The sequence below is a fragment of the Centrocercus urophasianus genome, unplaced genomic scaffold (assembly GCF_019232065.1).
Source record: "Centrocercus urophasianus isolate 14NV4802_14NV808 unplaced genomic scaffold, USGS_Curo_1.0 seq_2, whole genome shotgun sequence".
Lineage (NCBI taxonomy): Eukaryota > Metazoa > Chordata > Aves > Galliformes > Phasianidae > Centrocercus > Centrocercus urophasianus.
The window spans coordinates 6,158,086-6,177,821 of NW_024884755.1; the positions used below are offsets into that span (position 1 = coordinate 6,158,086).

Here is a 19,736-nt window from a genome sequence, read left to right on the forward strand (position 1 = left end):
ATGATAAACTACCCTTTGTAGTTACAAGATTTACTTCAGTTCCAGAAACCCGGGTAAAAAGTTAGGGAAGCATTTTAAGGCTGTGATGTTGCTTTGCTGTAACACAAAGAAAAGAATCCACTTGTTCAGGGCAACCATTGTGTTTATGGCTTTGAATGAAACCAGTGTGAAAGACCCAATAAACAGGCACACCTCCTCTTGGGCCTTGGTACTGGAAAACAAAAGACCTTCCTGAGAGTTTGTGTCCAACTTGCCATCTCTGTCACAACAGAAAATATCCACAGTTAACTAGCAGAAAAATGTGTTTAGTAAAAGTATTTAACAGGGCCACTTTTGGTGCAAGCTCACCAGTCTGATTTAGGTGGCTCCTGCCTGGATGTGAGGTATCGCATGAACTAAAGATATTGTCATGGGTGAAAGCCTTGCAAAAGGGAAATGCAAACCTTCATGGGAATTTTTAATAGCCTTGCGCTTGCAGCCTGTGTGCACTTTTCTAGCTCTTACACTGAGGGCAGTTTGTCTGCTCAAATACAAGAAAAGTACCATTGCATCTGCTGCAATGGAGACGCCTAAATCTGCTTCCTGGGTCTGAGTGAATACAGCTCTAACTCTGCCACCTCCATAACCACTTCAGTGAATAACTACAGATGTAAATAGTTTTGGTAAAAGTCATTCTTAATGTCACAAATATCTCTTTAATAGAAATGTGAATTTGGTGCCTTCTGTTTAGCAAGCTAAAAGACCAAATTTTGTAGTAACTCATAAAAGCCTCAGATCTTGATTCTTCTTTCACTTATGCAGGTATAAATCAGCATTGAAGTCAACAGAGTTATACCAGCTTTAATTCTTGTACATATGAGAGGAGATTGAAGCCCTTAAGGTATTCAACTATCTAGGCTATCTTTACCAATATACTGACATGATCAGAAAGCTCTCCTCCTTTACAGAGAAAAGATGAGGAAAAAAAGCAAAGTGACACTAATCTTTTCTGAGTCAGCCTTTCCTCTTGGGTGTGACTACATGCAGAAAAACTGGGATTTCCAGGTGATATTAATCTAAGATGGCAGAAGCAACTACAAAGCATACAAATAAAGCATCCAAGTTTCATGTATTAAACCAACCAGGACAGCAGTTGCAGTGTAAAAGCTAAGATACAGTCAGCTCTGCTGCTGTGAGATGCCTGAAGCTTTATTGCATACTAGTAGCATAAAAATAAATTGTTAATTTGTTATTATTAGTAAACATAATCAAACATAGTACATGCTAACAGCTGGCTATCTTGCCTTCCAAAGGTACCGTGTGTTTTACATAGATGCCTTATAGATCAGGAAATAGGATTTCTACAGATGCTTCCACATCCTGTCCCTCTTCTCAAATAGCTGCCCACAGTTGTGTGTGGATGTGTATGCATGGGTAGTTTCTAATTGCTTTCTGTATGTCTGCTTAATCTAACACAAATTCTTCTACACTGCTACCATTGTGTTGACAGACTTTAAGTCTTTCATGTAGCAATATCTTAAATCTACATGTAAGAGAAAACCAGGCACCTTGGAAGCAAATTGCCATCAAACTACTTATACGCAGTCCTACTGCAGAGATGAACAAGAGGTGGGATAATTTTTATGGTTTTCAGATATCACAATGTTAAATGTGGGGTAGGTGAGTGGATGGATGGCAAAGGAGAGGGTAAGTTGGTTACACTGAACAAATAAATACTTAACTGTCACCTAGTGCCTCTAAAACTACATTTTAAGCGGGAGTTAAGCTGTTAAAGCATGTAACTGAAAAATTAGCAGCGTGTTGGTGTCATCCCTGAAGCCTCTTATCCTTAATGAGAAAAAGCAATGTAGAGGAAACAAGCTTCAAAGGGCAACACTGAACATGCTGATATCACTATCACATGCTGATGTTTCAGACCAACAGACATTTAAAACCCTTATTCTACTACTTCTGGGCAATGAAAGGTGTCTAGCAGTTTGACTACATTGTCATCAGCTACACACAAAAAATACTGACAATGTCAGACAGATTAAACTGAAGGAGTTGTAGCCTATGTCCAGGATTCTGCAGGCACTGAATATCTTCACTTGTTAAAGTAGTTCTACTGAGCCTGGAGGGTCTGGGTATTCTTCCAGATTTACTGACAGAGACTCATAGCCATAAATGCTTGCAATAGGAAGCTCCGAAAGAGACAAAAGAATATAATTACAATCTCATTAAGAGTCTTTATTAGAAAGCTTAATAGTGGTCTTGTTCAGAATAAAACTTCAGGATAAGAAAAATTCAGTATCAACAGGTGTGGCTGAGAGAATTTTAAAATATTTGTGGGGGTACTTCTCCTGGCTTGCTACAGCAATAAAGAAAAGCTTTTAATTTTTGAAAGGAGTTTAAGAGATTCTCTTCAGGAGTTCAAAATAAATGTGTACTGCGAGTAATACAGCCAGAACAATATTAACATTCTAAGAAAGACATTTCTTACAAGACAGTGGGTGCTAATAAGAGCAGTACTAGCAGCCACAGCACAGACACACCTGCTAAGCCATCCACTTAGAAGGGAACATGCAAGCCTTGCTTATTTGTATTTCTCCCACTTCACAGCAGAGTTCTTCAGAGTTTTGCCTGAAGTTTTATGAAAATTATCTGGCAGAGCATCTAAAAGACTTAATTTAGTAAACAAGTAAACAAAAATCTGCAGTTGAGAGAGCCAAATTTCAATGTGATTTATTTTATACTCCATAGAGTTTTGCTGGTGACAATGGTTTTTTACAGGTTATAAGTGCAGAAGAATGTGAACCCAGAGACAGGCTTCATGTTCCTCTCTGGCAAATGCTGTCTCCCATCTGTTTGTTGCTATTAGAACTTTTTTTCATTGGCAGATGAAAAACAAAATGTACAAAAGGATCCGGTAAACTATTCCATACTGTAGTCAGTGCAACCAAGCCTATACAGTCATTAAGCTGATAATAATGCAGCCTCTTATGTAGGCCAACTGTCAGAAGTGCTCAACGCAAAGCAGCCCAGTGGCTGATGATGTACTTGTGGCACATGAAACAGTCGAGTTTTTGGAACATGATACAAGAGAAGTGACCGCATGTCTTTTTTACTCTATTTAGACAATATTCTTACTTTGTGTCTCCTCTTGTTAGCTGTGTTGTTATTATGTCTGCAAAAAATTAAAATCTTAAAATATTTATCTTCCTGTTGTGCATCTGTTCTGTCCTCCAATCAAGCCATGAGGTGAGGCAGGATCAAATGAAAGCACTTATAAATGGTCTGTATTTGTACTTTCTCCTGTGAACCCTGTTCACTGACAAAATTAAAAAAAAAAAAAAAAAAAAAAAGAGGCTCCAACCAGGCCAAAAGGGAGTTACTTACTATGATCTTGCTAGTGAACTGCTTTCTGAAGGCAATATATAGAAGTATCCTGTCTGTTCAAAGGGTAGAGAATCCCTCAGTGACTTATATGTGCCAGACATTTCAGATAACTCTCAATTATTCTTGAAGATTATGGATATAGTTATTTCATAAACCAAACTACCCAGCTGCAGTTGCAAATTTTTATTTGCAATATTGGAAGCTGCATTAAAGTCTGGCTAAAAGCTAACTTCCAGCTTGAGTAACCATGCCTTGAAAATTGTTTCTAAATTCCTCATCTGTAGAGCTTTTAAAGCTCTTAAAGAGGAGGATGGGAACCTGAGTTTAGAAAAGTGCACAGCACACAGTATGTTGTGTATATAATATCAGTATTTTTGCGGTGCATACAAGGTTAGTTCTGCTCACAGGAAGTCTGTTTTCTTTTGCAGAAGATGGAAACAAATCCCTAATGTGCACGTAGGGAAGATGGGCCTTTCTGCCACCATCTTATGATAAGTCTGTGAGCATCTGCAGGGGAAAGGGAAGAGTATAGGCTCGCCTACTCACTCAAAGCTAAGGTGCAGCTGTAAATGCAAGGCCTATGTGTAGGTGAGCCTGTTGTGTGGTGTTTGGCATATAGAAGTTAAAACTTTGGTGGTCTTACCTGGCCTGTTGGATGTTGTAGTGTGAGTATTAATGCACGGCTGCATTCCACTCCCACTGGTCATGAGTGGTGTTCCCTAAGGGTCAGTACTGGGGCCAGCACTGTGTGATATCTTTATTGCTGATCTGGATGAGGGGATTGAGTGCAGTCTCAGAAGACACTGAGTTGAGAGGAAGTGTACATCTGCCTGGGAGAAGGAAGGCTCTACAGAGGGATCTGGGTAGGCTGGCTCAATGGGCTGAGGCCAATGGGATGAAGTTCAGCAAGACCAAGTGCCAGGTCCTGCACTTTGGTCATAATAGGCCCATGCAATACTACAGGCTTGGGGCAGTGGCTGGAAAATTGCACAGATGAAAAGTATCTGATAGTGCTAGTCAATAGCTGGCTGAACGTGAGCCAGCAGTGTGCCCAGGTCGCCATGAAGGCCAACAGCATCCTGGCTTATGTCAGAAATAGTGCAGCCAGCAGGACCAGGAGGTGATAGTCTCTGTTCTAAGCTCTAGTTAGGCTGCACCTCAAGTACTGTGTTCAGTTTTGGGCCTCTCACTACAAGAATGATATTGAGGAACGGGAGTGCGTTTAGAGAAGGGATACAAAGCTGTGAAGGGTCTGGAATTCAAGTTTTAGGGAGAATGGCTGAGGGAATTTGGGATTACTCAATCTGGAGGAGGCTCAGGGGAGACCTCTCTACAGTGCCCTGAAAGGAGGTGGTAATGAGGTGGTGGTTAGCCTCTTCTCCCAGATGAAGGCAATAAGATGAGGTGGCCTCAAGTTGTGCCAGGAAAGGTTCAGGCTAGATATTAGGATAAACTTCTTAGAAAAAGTGGTCAGGCATTGGAGCAGGCTGCCCAGGGCAGGGAGTAACTGTCCCTGGATGCATTCAAGAAACCCGGAGATACAGCACTGAGGGACATGGTTAGTGGACATGGTGGGGATGGGTTGATGGTTGGACTAGATGATCTTAGGGTCTTTTCCAACCTTAATGATCCCTTGATTCTGTGTAATTTTTGTGTCTAATATCATTTGTGAGGTTAGCTAATGAATTCTGTGGCACTCCCAGTGCGGCCATTCACCACCACCTCGCTGTGCAGTAACCTTTCTGTGTTGCCAAGCCCCAGTGTTGCACTATCTGATTCGTTAATCTTTTAAAACCGTTCTGCAGTCCTGCAGGTCACAGAAGTCCGGACAACGTAAACTTGTGGGAGCGGGCACTGAGATCAGCGACTGTGACACAACCTCCCTGTTATAGATGATATACAGTTATGTATCTGTGCACTCCTAGGAATATATGATTGTTGATCGACCCGAACGCCTCACACATGCGTTTCTGAACCTGAGGCCTAAGGGGTCGGGGCCTGCGCTCCGACCCGCGCCCACCTGTGCCCCGCGCACAGCTCGGGACGGCTGAGCGGCGCGGGGCCGCCGGGCAGCAGCGGGGGGGATCCGGCGGGGCCCGCGGCGGGCAGGGGGTGGGGAGCGCCCGCCTCTCGCGGCTCGCAGCCGGGTGCCTCCCGCGGGCGCGGCGGGCCCGGCCGGCTACCCAGAGTGCAGCAGGCAGGCGGCGGCGGTGGCGGGCGGCTGGCTGCCTCCCGGCTCCCAGCTGCCGGTGCTCCCGGTCCCGTCCCGTCCCTGCGGCGCAGCGGGAGCCGGGCCCAGGCGGCGGCGCGGCCCAGAATGAGAGTGTGAGTGCGATGCTTCCCCCGGCAGCGGCGCCCCGGGCCCAGGCGGCGGCGGCCCCCGCGTGGATGCGGCTCTGGAGCCGGCGCTTCGCCCTGCACAAACATTTCTATAGGACTCATTCGCCCTGCTGAGGAGATCGGCCCGGCCCGGCCCGGCCGCCCATCCCCTAACTCCGCGCCGCGGAGCGGCTCGCTCGCAGACTGCCGGCCCCGCGCCCGGCCCGGCGGGCATGGAGGCCCCCGGCGGCGCCTCGCCGCTCAGCCCCGAGTTGGTGGGCCGCCTCCGCCAGGAGCACGAGAAGGTAACGGCGGCCGGGACGGGGCGCGAGGAGGGGGCGCGGCGGGGCCGGGGCCTGGACCGGGGCGGCGGAGCGGGACGGGGTGGGGGGGGGGGGGGGGGGGGGGAGGAGAGGGGGGGGGTAGGGGAATGCGGGGGGGCGGCACGCGCCGGGCCTGCTCGCCGCGGCGGGCACGTGACGGCGGTGACGTCATCGGCGGCGGCCGGAGCGCCCCGCGGCCGGGCCCCTCGTGCGGCGGCGGGCCGGGCCCGAGCATGGGGGCGCTGCGGCCCCGCCGCCTGGGGGACCGTTATCGCCGTGCGGCGGGGCGAGGCGAGGCGAGGTGGGCCGCGTATTGCTCGGCTCCGCTCAGCGCTGCGCCTTCAGCACGACCCTCTCGCTGAGCCGTGCGCCTCGGAAGCGGGGTGAGAGAGCCGAGCGCTTCGTAGGAACGATCCCACGGAGCCTGGGCGCCCGTACCGACGCGGCCCTGGCACGCAGTTCGAGACGCCTCTCCGTGCAGATGACGTCCAGCGCCTCTCGCGGGCGGGCCGACCTCCGCGGCCACGGCTGGCTCCGGGACTCGGGCTGTGCTCAGCACACGCACGCTGGCCCACGCTCTTCCCACCGTTCAGTTTTTCTGCTTGTTTTCTGTATACGCCTGACATTTTTAAAGCTGTTTCTAAAGTATGCAGGCTGGCTCCTCACTTACAACAGAGGACGTGTGTCTCCGGAGTGTGCTGTGCTGTCACCTGTTGTTCTAGTTAAGAGTAATAAAACCCCACTGTATATACGTGGTTCTTTATGCAGTTTTCCAGGTGAGACATAGGATTTACACTGTGTCTGCCTTTAGGTAGCACCCCTGATAATTCCAGGAGATCTGTGTAATCAGCTGAGCCTTCATGTGGATGAACAGTAGGAGGATCTGTGGGTGTGCCCTGGATGGTCTGCAGGGACGGCGACCTCCTGCGCCACTGCGCTGCCCACTGACGTTCACAGTTAGGTGAAGAATAATTTCTGTGGTATATTGATGTCAGTTGGGCCTAATGTGCAAGTGGGTGCTTCGTAACCTTGTCCAATGATTCCCAGCTCATGGTGAGACCTCTCTGTAAGCAAGCTTAAGGCTCTTTTAAAACTGATGTGCTCCAGTGCAAAAGAAGTCCAGGATACCATTAATTGAGCATGTGCTGGGCTGAGGTGCCAAAATTATATGTTATTGTAAGGAACTGCATAATTCCTGCAGATTGGCTAAAAAGATTGAATACTTCAGCTTCAATATGGAATAACAGCAAAGATCTACGTGTCTTGGTTGCAACAGAATATTGTGATGAAAATATAGTAGGCTTTCCCTCAGTGCAGTGAATACACATAATTGGATTACAGGAGCATTTTAAGTTATGAAAATGTTCTGTTTTAAGATGGAGGAGGTCTTTTCATCTGCTTCCTTTCAGCAATTTGTATTTTTTTCACAAAATTACAGAATTTGAAGGTTCATGTTTTGGTCTTGGGACAAAGGTGGAGGAGATGCAATTACCTTGCACTGTGGTAAATTCCGAAGCATGTAATAGTGCAGTTACTTAGAACTGTATCTGTGTGCAGGTCTTTAACCAGGCACGTAACATTTCTTTCAGATGATGTGATACTGTCCTGTTCTCGCAGTGCTTGATTAAGAAAGAAAAGACTCATTTATTCTCATTGGAATAAATCTGAAGGCAACCTTTGGTATAGCAGTGGAATACAACATTATCTATCTGCAGATTTAAAGACAATATTTGAATGCCTTTTGATTATTTTAATATCCAGACTGTTGCACAACGCTGGCATAGCTACAAGTTTGAGATTTGATGTGCTAAAGAGCTGCTGTGGAGAACACTGGGACTGAGGTCTCCTTCCTGTTTAAAAATACAAAAAGAACAGGATGTTCATGACTTGCTGTCCTTAATCTGATTGAGGCTGCAACTTCCAGGTTTAGGACCCCTGGTGAAAAGTAATTTCAATTCTTGTTGAGGAGTGTTTGCCTGTTGGACAGATTTCATCTCGTTAATTTGTGGCGGTAGTAAGACCAAACGGTTAAAAGCAATTTTCAGTGCTCCCACTAAAGGCACTTTGTATAAAAACATGACTTAGAATGTGCATCTTGGGGATAAATTACTGAAGAATATCTAGTAATTTTCATGATAAAGACCATCATTGGAAGCACAGTGCCTGTGTAAAGTTTTGAATATTTCTGTAAGAGGAATATGATGTATGTATCATGGGTTACTTACAAAAGCAATATATGTTAGCTGAAAATACTGCATTAAGACTACTGTAAGTTAGTAGAGGAATTATAAAATGAATATTTAAATAAGTGGATTCTCATGCTATAGAGCCTACATTTAAGCCTAATGTGTGATATATATTTATTCCTGCGATCACGTGGGTTGGGATTACTGCTGATAGGAAGCTGACAGGGCAGCCTGGTGTGGCTTGGTAAGACTTCTGTAGACGGTGAATTTACGGCGGGCTCATGCGTCCTATAGTTTCCAAGCAGTGCACTGGAGGTAGGTGCAGTGGGAGGTATTACAGAACCAACGAGACCCAGGAGACATCTGTAGAGTGCAAACACCAGCATGGTGAACCTGAAGGATTCCAGTGCTATCTGGCAACATGGAATTTTTTTTGTTTGCACTGACAAAAGACATTTTTTAAAATTTTCCTTTTAAGAAAATTAGGATAAGGAAGTGGCTTTCCTGTCACTCATCTTGACAACAAAGCACAATTAAATTTAGTATATAGCTATTATCATGAATTACTGTAACTCAGTGGCCACTGTCTATTATGACATATGCTTAATTTTTATGAACTTAATTGGTGGAGGCTATATGATCTTTGATTTCCAAACTGTGTTAAAGATCGTGCATGCCTGCAGTTTGTTAACAGTTAAACAAATTGTAGGTGGGTTATGTGGTAACAAATCACAGAATCCTAAGCTGAACTCTCATTAGCTAAGTGGCTAGCTCTTATGTTTAAGTCTTTTTCAAGTAATATCTGTGCTATGAAATCAACAGCTTGGCACTGTTGTGGCTGTTGCTGCAGCCTGAGAAGAGCAGCGAGGCTGAGTCCGATCTTGTATGTTTCCCACTGCTGTGGGGCCCACTGGAAACATGGAGCTGTTTGCCTGCGGCCTCACAAGATTAGTCAGTCTGCTTCCCTGTGCAATGTCTCCCAGGGTATTGTGCTTCTCCCAGCCTGTGTCCAAGTGAACAGAATTTGGAGGTCCTGGCTACAAGGCAGCGGTGCGGTAGGGCTTCGTTTTGCACACAGTTAGGAAAGCCTATGTAGTATTTGATGCTTTGTTCATCGTACTCCTTGAAAGATCTCATCTGAAGTCATACTACTTTTCAAAAGGTACCTGGTCAGTTACTTCCTCCTCCGTTCCGCTCTGTCCATTACCTTCCTCTACCATAGGGTTTGGTGTTTTCTCATGTGCTGCTTTTGAGTACAAGGGCTAATTCAGTCATGATCTGGAAGCTTTCTGATGTTGCACTTCTTGTTCCTTCAGCGTTAACTGATCGTTCTTTTTACCTTCTTAGCTTGTTTTCTGGTATCTTCCTGAGTAACATTATCTGTCTATGCTGTTATTAATTTGAACTAAATACCCACTGGTTTACATAGTGACAAGAATTGTGAAACAACTTACCACATTTTAAATAGATTTCCTTTTATATGGTGATGGAAGTCAAACTTCACCCAGGAGCTTAAAGAATGTTGTCTTTGTTCTGGAGGGGGCAAGTCTGTTCAGGTCCTGCCTCACCAGTAACTGAAGTGTGTAGGTGAGCTGATACCCTCCAGGTCTGGAGCCGTGCTCCTCCAATAGCTGCCCACAGACCCTGTGGCAGTTGCAGTGACTGGAGTGCTGTTCAGGAATCATCATTAGGAGATTTGTAAATTTCCATTCCAGAAGTTGTAGGCATAACCTGGCCTATCACACGAGTGCCTCTTACCTCTTACATTTCTTTCCCTCTTTCAGACAGTGCACTTGTTTTAATTTAAAGTTCTGATTTTGCAGATGGATGTGCTAGCTTGGAACTTGCCATCTCAAGGTGCTCAGAGCTGCAACTGCGCTAATTCTGCATTTTTTTAGTGGGACATCGGTTGCTGTTTTTGCAGTCCCTCTTCCCAACAGGGAGCAGCCAGTGAGCCAGGTCCTGGGCTGCATCATGAAGTGCAGAGGGCAACGCAGCAAAGCAGGGCTGTCTTCCTCCTCAGCATTGGGTGTAGTCTGGGCTCTTGTTTCAGGTAAGGCAGTATCAAGCCGGCTGTGCTTTGTCCATACTGACAGCAGCACTGCTAGTGTCTGGGGGGTTGCTATGCATCAGGACCAGAAGAAATAAAACCCCAGTTTTTCACTGTTCCCTCTTGTGACATCCCATCAAGGGTGGACAAGGGAAGTTGGTTATGGGTTCAGTCAGGTAAGCTCATCATTCATGGCAGCCTCAGTTTCTAGAATTCTTTTGGATTGAGCGTGTATTCTCATCTTTTGGATTAATAGCTATTTTGTTGTGATATAAGGAAATTACTAGATTAAAAAAAAAAAAAAAAGTATAGATTTTAGTTATTACACTGTAAAGATGCAGAATTTGTAGGAAAAAATGCCCAGTGGTGCACCAAAATCTGCAGATAGAAAGACTGATGGCTATAGTTTACACAGGGCTGTGGCTCAGTGCTGAACCACAGCCTAAAGGTATGTCTGCGAGGCGGCTGCTAGCATCCTTTCACTTTGAAGGCAGTCAGTTGGGTATTGCCAGCAGCAATTGCTGCACTGTAGGCTGTATGACAGCTTGCAAAACCTGCCCGAGATGTTTGGTGAGTTGGACTGTGGGAGTTTTGTGCTGATGTCTGCTGTTGCCTTGGTGTGGATGCAGAACAGCCACAGGTATGCTCACCTGAAATAAGCTAAAATACTGAGTTCTGAGTTCTTTAGCTCTGTCTCAAAATGAGGTTATGTGATGTAACCTCTGTCTTGCTACCAGAGTAAGACAGGATCTTGCTGTTCTGTTCTTGCTTCCACCAGTTCCATTGGCATAGAGATTATTTAACTGATTTAGCAGGAAAGTTCCTCTTGGAACCCAGAGGATCTGAAACAGCCAAACCAGTGTAGGATGCTTATGGTTGGACATGAGGAGGAGGGGTGCTGCCCCACGAAGCATGACACAGCCTGCCTGGCGGGCACAGCGTGCTGTGGAGTGTGGGTAGGGTTACTGCAGGTAACTGAAGCCATTTCTTCATGTAACCTACAGCCACAGCTGGGATTGCAACGTGAAGTCATCTTGAGAGGACAGAATTTCACAGCTGGCCCAAGGGATATAAGGCATGCTGCTTTGTAATCCTGTCTGCTTTTTAGTTCCTAGGTGCTTCAAGTATAATTCTTAAGTTCACAAAAATCATTTTATTCAGAAGCTAGTTATTACATATTGACAGTACTTGTCTTTCTGCAAAAGTGTGAGGGCCAAAATTGATACAAAAATATGAGATCTTCACTTGTTTTCCTGAAGGGCTACGTAAAAACTGCGGTCATAATTTTAAGTAGGAAGATTTTTTTTTCTTTATAAAGAAACTTGCCAGGATTCAAATTCCTTTATCTCCTTTCCTTCAGTATTCTTCCCGAATACATTTCTTGAAAAGGCATAAATTCCCACCCGAAGGGGATCTTATGCTAATAATTTGTTGAAATGTAGTGTTTTTCAGTAATATAATTTAATAAACGAATAGGAGAGCTCAGAAATGCCTTCTTCCTTTCCTTTTAGATCATTCAGTGTGCCAACAGACTGAAGAACTTTTAATAGTTTTATTTCATTTTTAGATTGAAAATGGGGCTCTAGGAAAAACAATTGTACAAAAGTTAATTTTGTCTTTCTCCATCAGTGGCTGCTATGTTTTAGGCAAGTACTAGGTGGTTTCCTGGAGGAAAAAATGAAAATTCATTTGAAATGTTTATTTTGCGTGTGAGTTGTTACACCCTTGTTACTGAGAGATGATTGAATATTTGACCACCCATTTGAGCTCTTCTTTAATGCAAAGTCATGTGGTGAACTGGCTATTTCATCTACAAATTTGATTTTATTTCCTGGTTTTGGGGTGTGACAGAAAAATCTCATGCATACGAGTATGTGGCACAATGGGTCTCGATGCTGCAAGCATTTATAGACAGAGGTACCTCATGTGTGTGTATCAACCAGATTCACAAGGTTAAGCAGTTAAACTCTGGAGAGCTGGAGTCATCTGAAGTAGATCAGTAGTGGAAATGACCTTGGATTTATTGTTAGCCTTGTAAACATGGATCTGTGTTGCAGAAGAGCACCATATGCTTTCTCTGTAGTTTGTGGAAAGTTCTGAGCCAAGGTTGAGGCTGAGGTCTTCGCACAGTCCCACACGGCAGGGATGGTCTCCTGAAGGCAGACTCTTGGTTTTAGACTTCACAAGACCCTTACTTTAATTACCGCCTCATTACTTGCTCTATTTCCACAAAAAGTATTCCATACTGTCATTTTCCCTAAGTAACTGGAAATCTGATTGAAAGGGATGTTTAAAGTGAGACTAATTCAAGATTAAATAGTCACAAATTATATTATTGCTACATGTAAACAAATTACTTGCATATCTGATTTTGTTCAGATTACTTTTCAAGTGGTAAATAATGCTTTATCACTTATATAGTGCTCTTACATCTTTAGAGTGCTTTTCTCACGTTAATTAATCATCATTAAACACTCCGAGGTGGGTAGGTTAATACTATTATCCCCGTTTTGCAGATGAAGAAATGTAGACTGAGAGGTTGTGATTTGCTCAAGGCCATATAGAAGAAATAAAATCAGAGCTGGGATTAGATCTATGTCCCTAGCTTCTAATTGCACAGGACCAACTCAGTTGAGAGCCACAGCACTGAAACAACACATACAAGTGTGCACGTGGAAGCAGCACACGTTGGGCCTTTTAGATGCTGAACTCACAGCTCAGTTAATGGAAACTTTGTGCTGTTTCCACATCCATGCCCAAAGTGTGGAAATAGCCACCTATTCACTTAGGAATCCTTCCTAGCCTCATGGGGCACTTTTTTTTTGGTCTTCCATTGCAATTAATGTTCAGCCTGGAAGTAGCAGTTCTTGAGGCTTGAACGTAACTGTTTGACTCGGGTGAAACGCTTTTCACACGTGAGATGTGAATTAAAAACGTGGCAGCTTGCTTTAATGCTGAGAGAGATAGGAATTCCCCTTGGTGTCCTAAACCCACTGCCTTTGTAGGCAGTGCCTAGCTGCTCAGTACAGAGTGGTATTCATGTGCATGCACTACACCTTAGAGAGCTCAATAAAATGAGATAGTCCCGCCTGGCTGATCAGAGGCACCACAGAGAGATCTGCTCAGCTCTGAGTTGCAGGAGCAACAAGTAGGAAAAAACTGGATGGAAGAAGCTGGTACCCTTCTACAGGAGGGTGAGGACCTGTAGAGGAAAGTGTCAAATACATGTGCAGTAATTGGGAACAGGGCAGAGCCCCGCAGGCACGTGGCAGTGCCACGCTGCAGCATCCTGCCAGCAGCTGCCAGCCTGCGCACCGGGCTGCAGCTACTGCTGCTGGAAGGAAGGGGCTGTCTGATTTGTTTTCTTTAGGACTGGGGAATGTGTTTTACACCGGTGGGCCCTGTTTTAATGACCAGAGTTGAGGTTAAGTAGTGTCAGGTGTGCTGCAAGAGTAGTTCAATAGATATTTCAGCTGATAACCTTGTGTGGTAGAATTCAGTATTATTGGTAGTGCTTCCAACACGGTGGCACCGGTGCCCACAAGGATGGAACTGAACTGAACCAATGAAGAGGTGATTGGTGTTGTTTACCCCGAGAGAAAGTCTCATTCTTTAATTGTAACTCCAGATGTAAATGATGTGGGGAAGATGGACTAATGGTTTTCCTGTGTTTGAGTAAAGGCAAAGAATCAAAGATTTGTTTATATATTTATCTATTTGTTTCTTTGCTACAATAGAACCCATTGTTATCCAAACAGTGCAACTGACCTAATAAAGGACATATGCATAATTGATCTCCTTCTGTTTTTCAATATTTATTTTCTCCCATTTTGTTTTAATAGAGTTCAGTACCAGAAGTGCAGCCTCAAACATTTTTAAGGTGGTATATTTTAACACTTCTGTAAAAGGCTTCGTTCTATTCTGGCCACTGAAATGAAAAGGTTTGTTGTTGGTTCCACCCTTTAGTATCCCTTCAAGAGAGATTATATCAAAGAAGAAGAATTAAATTAAAATTGATTGGTGTTATTGATTTTTCCTTTCCTTTTTTTTTTTGATTTTTTTTTTAAAGGGGATAAAGGCTGATGGAAACAGTGTGTGCCCCGATACTGTTTTACTGATGGACTATTTTTAAAAAACATAGAAAGCATATGTGCCCAATTTACATATTTACCAATTAAAAAAGCTTCCAGGAAACATTAAGTAGACTATATTCTGTAACCTTTAACATTGTAGCTAATGGATATAGCCTGGAAATTTTCATAGAAGGTCCTCTAAATAATGTAAATGATTATGAATATGTAACTAGTTAATATGCAGCTATGAAAGGATTATCATGTAGAGGTTAATGAACATGCTGCTCTTATGGTTTGCAGGGCTTTTCTTTTTGTGCTTTTAGCTCGCTTCATGCATGGAAAGTCATGGATTGGGAATGGAAAGCTTCCTGTCTTTTCCATCTTCATTTTTAATGGAGCAATTAAACTGCAACTTTCTTAAGGATTTCACAAACATTTTGTATGCTTAATTGTGTGGTGTACTTTACAGTCGCCACCAAACCTGAAAGAATGAAATGTGCTGATAGAATATTCCCTGACTCCTTGACTTGCTCTCCATTGTGTGTTAGCACTGTTTGGAAGCATTGCATTCTATGGTTTATGCCTTTCATGGGGACTTTGCTCTTGAAATGAGTTGTGGTATGAATTTGATTTTTGAATTTATATATTGTAGAAGTCTGTATGTTTATTCTTAACCTTAAAAAAATCTAACTTGCGCATTAAAGAAAATGCTTGGAGTTTGATGTGAGAGTTTAAAGCAGATGATGAATTTAAACTTGACTTAAGCAGGAGGAACTACCTGACTGAATTTCCCCGTGGATTATGAGGCAGTGTAACCACAAATCGACGGCTGATCCTCCTCACTTAAGTACTTCACTTGGCTTAAAGAAGTATTAGCTCACAAAGCAGTCCTATTTCTTTTTCCTTTACTCCTATATGAGTAAAGAGTGCAAGATCTGAGATCTGTTCTACAATAGCTGTGCATATGCTAGCTAAAAAAAAATTCTTTCATTCTGTTGTTTGGGGGAAAAAAAAAGAAAAAGAATTATCTGCTCCAGTGATTTCAGTGGTACTTGAATGTATGTTATTGTTTTCTCTGCAAATTTTCTCATTAATTGCTTTCAAATGTTAGCATTATTTTGGTTATAAGAAAAACAAAATTTGTAAAAAAATAAACAAATAAATAAATAAAAAAAAGAGAAGATGTCTAGACATATTTAATTGCCTCCTGGCATCATTGCATTTCATATAATTGAATGAAATTGTTTGTGTTACATTTTTTGTAACTGTTATTCAGTGATCAGAATATGTTTTGGAAGACAAAATTTCCATATAATTATGCAAGAGAAGGTCACAGGTTTCAGCATCTTGGATGTTTAATGTATCTAAAAATGTGGCTTAAAAGTAATTTCATTTTTACAATGTGCTTTATTTTGTAAATGATCTCTTGGGAAGGCCTGTAACATAAATAAGGGAAATATTCACTTTAAAACTTCCTTTCTTTGACATCCTGAAATAAAAGAAAGGGAGACAACAGCCTATAATGGTCAGATGTCCTTGTATTTAAACACTCACAAAATTTGTTTGTGCTTTTTCAGATTAAAACTGCCAGTAGGAACATTTGTTGATGTACTACTGATGAAGGAAAAAATGTTTTTGGTGCTGTGAGGTTCATTTGCTTTTGTTTTTAAAACAAATGAGTGCGGAGGGTATGTTAGTATCTTGTTATAAAATGTATTGTTTTCTTATTCTGCAAGCATGTAGCGCTGAAAATAGATCTGCAGATTGTACAAAATGCTACCTACTTTCTATCATGTGTCACTTAATAGTAATGGAGCAGGTATTGTACCAAAATATGAATTGAAAAGCTGTAATTTTTTCTCTGGGTATCAGTCTGCATTAGTGTGTGATAAAGTGTGCTGCTTAAGAACTACCATTCAGAAGCCTTTGCACTGACAAATAAAAATGTAAATAGAAACACCATCAAATCTGTAAAGTGACTGTTGTAGTTTCTGATACATTGACATTGCTGCTGTGTGCTTAGCCTTGTTTTTTCATGAGTAGTTATCTGTTTTAATGCCAGGTGGTCACTACCTGCCAAGAGAAAATCCAGCACTGGTAAGTGAAAAATGTTTGATTACATGCCTAAAATACTGATTAGTAACCTAGCTGTGTTCTAGTAAAGTTATTGTACTGTTTGTTCTAAATGATAGCCAGATTCTGCGAGAACGTTTTGAGGACTGGAGGTAGCTCGGAATTATTGCAGTGTGCTTGTCTTTAAGATGTTTATATTTTCCATTGCTTTAAATACACTGAACCTTAGTGGTTATTCTCTTAAATACCCGTTTCATTCACCATTTTTCCCCGAATAACCTTGTGGGATGAATGCTGAATTGAATTTCCACCCCTGCTTGGTGGAAGGGTATTCCCAAGGTAGATTCAATTATTCTTCTTGTTTCCTCTGTAACTATGAGCAAGTAGGGAAAATGTTCTAGCACACTTGGGGGAAAAAGCCCACAAACAATGTGAAAGTAATGTTTCCATTTCCTTCCCCCGCGGGGGGGGCAGTAAACCATGTTATAATGCTTAAAGAGAAATGATTTCTTTTATTTAAAAAAAGAAATAAATCTCTGAGCACTTTTTTCTCTGTTGGCAATTTCTGGTTAATAGAAAACATGCTTAGTAAATAGTAGTTTTCTATGGCATCTGAGGAAAATGTACATTTAATGGTGAATGAAATCTTATATTATGAGTTACTGTGAGATACAACAGTAGATCTTACAGATATCAAATTACAATATATCCATGCTGTGTTTACCATGATTTTACTGAGAGAACAACAGGAGCTGTCTTGATTATTGTCTGCAGGGTTATTGCAGAATCACAGCAACTGCCCCTTTAGTGGTGAGATTAAACCTTTGGTTATACACCATCAAGCATATAATATTTTAAATTTATTTTAAGAGGCTTTTTCTTCATGCCTGAAAGATCTCCAAGCAAATAATTTATATTTAGTGTGTATCAATTTTTTTTTTAGTTTAAATGCACATAGGCTGCAAGCCCTGGATAAGAGGAAAAAAATCAGGGCAATCTATACACATCATCATATTAAATTCTGAGTATCGGCTTGCAAAAATAATCTAAAACTAATATGCTTCATTTATGTTTAAAATTCAGAGACTGCATTAATTTTCAATAAGGGAAATATTATTGAAGTGCCTACTGGTGCTGCTGTAGTTAAGTTAGTCTGCATTTACATAATACCCATACTTTTGGGGGACTTTCTGCAGTGTCCAGACCAATTTGGTATAGTGTGAAAATCTGCATCTACATTCTTTCACAAATTTTTCAGAAATAAACTAATTGAGAGCCTTAAAATTGGAACCGATTTTTTATAAGTTTGGGAAGTTGTAACTGTTATTTCCTTCCGTATCTACAGCTGAGGTTTGTAGAATGGTGTGGAAAGGTTGGCAGTGGGAAGGTTTGCTCGTTTATTTGGTTTTGAGCAAAATCTGGCCGTGATCCTGTGAGTTTGGGGGACATAGGCACAGAATGTCAGAAGGAAAACCAAACTAACTGATGTCTTCTATGTAGAAAAGCAGTTTACAGAGCAGTCATACAGCTTTTACTCTAAAAAAACTATTTAAAATTTAGTACCCTTATTTAGATCCTGATTGTGCAAGAGTTGAGTGCTCTTGTTTCAACTGAATAATTTGTTCGTATAAGACCTTTTAAGTAGTCAGTGACACAGAAGAATGTTAAATAGAACTGGGTGAATAACAATAGGGTTTTAAAATGCCCAACTTTAACATATTTCCATTAAATTATTTTCTTTCATTTTTTTAGTACGTCCCTTGAAATGTATTTTTAAAGGCATGAATCTGAGGATAGGTCTGATTTAGATGTGTTATTTCACTTGCTAGTGATGTGAACACAGCTGAAGCCCCGTGCCCATTCTCTCCATGCAAGTGGTGACCATGGACTGCACACAAAATGTAGCCACGTGCTCAAATTGAACAGGGAGCTCTGCTTCCTTCCTTGGCAGTAGCTCTCGGTGTCAGTGCATGAAACTGAATGACCGTGTTGGTGGCAGGCCCATTATGGAACATGGCCACACTTGGCGATCCCACAGTAGAGGCCTGACAGGCCAGAGGCAGTTGTTCCATCGAATGCAGAGATACATCCTGCTCCTTCCCGAATGTTTTTTCCCCAGCCTTGCTGTAGGGAGAGGTGGATGGCCACAGCAGAGTCTGCTTCCAGAGGTTGCCAGCATAGATGTGATGAACTGGGGCAGTCCAGCCTTGCTGTATCTGGAGCGAGTGATTTCTGCTGTACCCTAATCAGATTATTCGGTGGTGGGCAGCAGTCAGACCTTAAAGGCAGTATCTTCTTTCAGGTTACTGAAGAAATGTCAAGTGACTTTGAGCCATGGAACGATGGGAGTGCTTAATCCTGCTAAGTGGGAGCAGTTTTTTTCCATACAATTCTTTTCCTATGGAGTATTCTCTCATGGAAATGAGGTCAAGGCCTTCAGTTTGGGGTCGCTTATTTTTTAGTGAGCAGCCTGCATCGTTGTCCTCTTCTCTGAAAATGCAGATCTCTGCAAGTCAGAGGCTGCTTTTTCTAAATATCATTAAGTAATTGTTGCTGACACCAAGTTGTCATTGCACTGCTTTCCCCAAAACATCTCTTGAGTTTTGTTGGGATTCGTTTATTCGACCTTTCTCTTGAAGGAAATGAATTACGTTTTCAATATAATGAGTTAAATGGAGAGAGAAACTAGCCTGTTGTGTTGGAAAGATCTTCCACCAAACCCAAGCAGTAGCAAGCATCTTTTGTAATTAGTTCTGTGGGATATAGCTTTAATGTCCAAATGGTTTGAAATCCTAAATTCTTTGTTCAGAACCAGTTCAGTAACTTAAAGTAAGAAGTACTCCAGGTATAAAGTAGTGTGATTATAGCAAAATTCAGCTATGGAAGAAAATGAGACAAAACAGGAGTAGCAGATAATTTTTCATAATGAATGCTGAAGAAGATTTCACTCTGCTTAGGAATCTAAGAAAATCAATGATAATATTTTGAGAGTTGTGGTATCAACTATGACATTCATTTCTCAGCGCATTTATAGATTGCTTTCCTGAATCATCCTCAGAAAACCTGTAATTTGCATCCGGGGTCAGTGTTGCTAAGTGTGCTGCTCTGTGCTTTCTGTTGCCTTTTATTGCAGGATTTACTACCATATATAGGATGTTTACTATTTTAAAGCACAAGTAAACAATATCATCAAAGCTGACATTTTTATGCCAGCTACGTCATGTAGGAGCTGATTTCTAATGATATTCAGGATGAGAGTTGTCCATTAAAAAGACTTTTTCCAGCAGAATTTAAGTCCTTATGAGTTTCTTCAGAAAAGAAGGCTTTTTAGAAGGAG

The 19,736-nt window shown here is 42.3% G+C and overlaps 1 protein-coding gene across 1 annotated transcript in view; it reads left to right on the top strand.

Annotated features, from left to right (window-relative positions):
* Window positions 1–5,912: 5,912 nt before the first annotated feature.
* URI1 (URI1 prefoldin like chaperone) overlaps window positions 5,913–19,736 on the top strand; it is a 39,359-nt gene continuing 25,535 nt past the window's right edge. Inside the window, exons 1-2 of the mRNA XM_042821284.1 lie at window positions 5,913–5,999; window positions 16,389–16,423. Of these exons, the coding sequence (XP_042677218.1) occupies window positions 5,928–5,999; window positions 16,389–16,423 (107 nt within the window). The 5' untranslated portion in view covers window positions 5,913–5,927. The remainder of the gene's footprint in view (window positions 6,000–16,388; window positions 16,424–19,736) is intronic.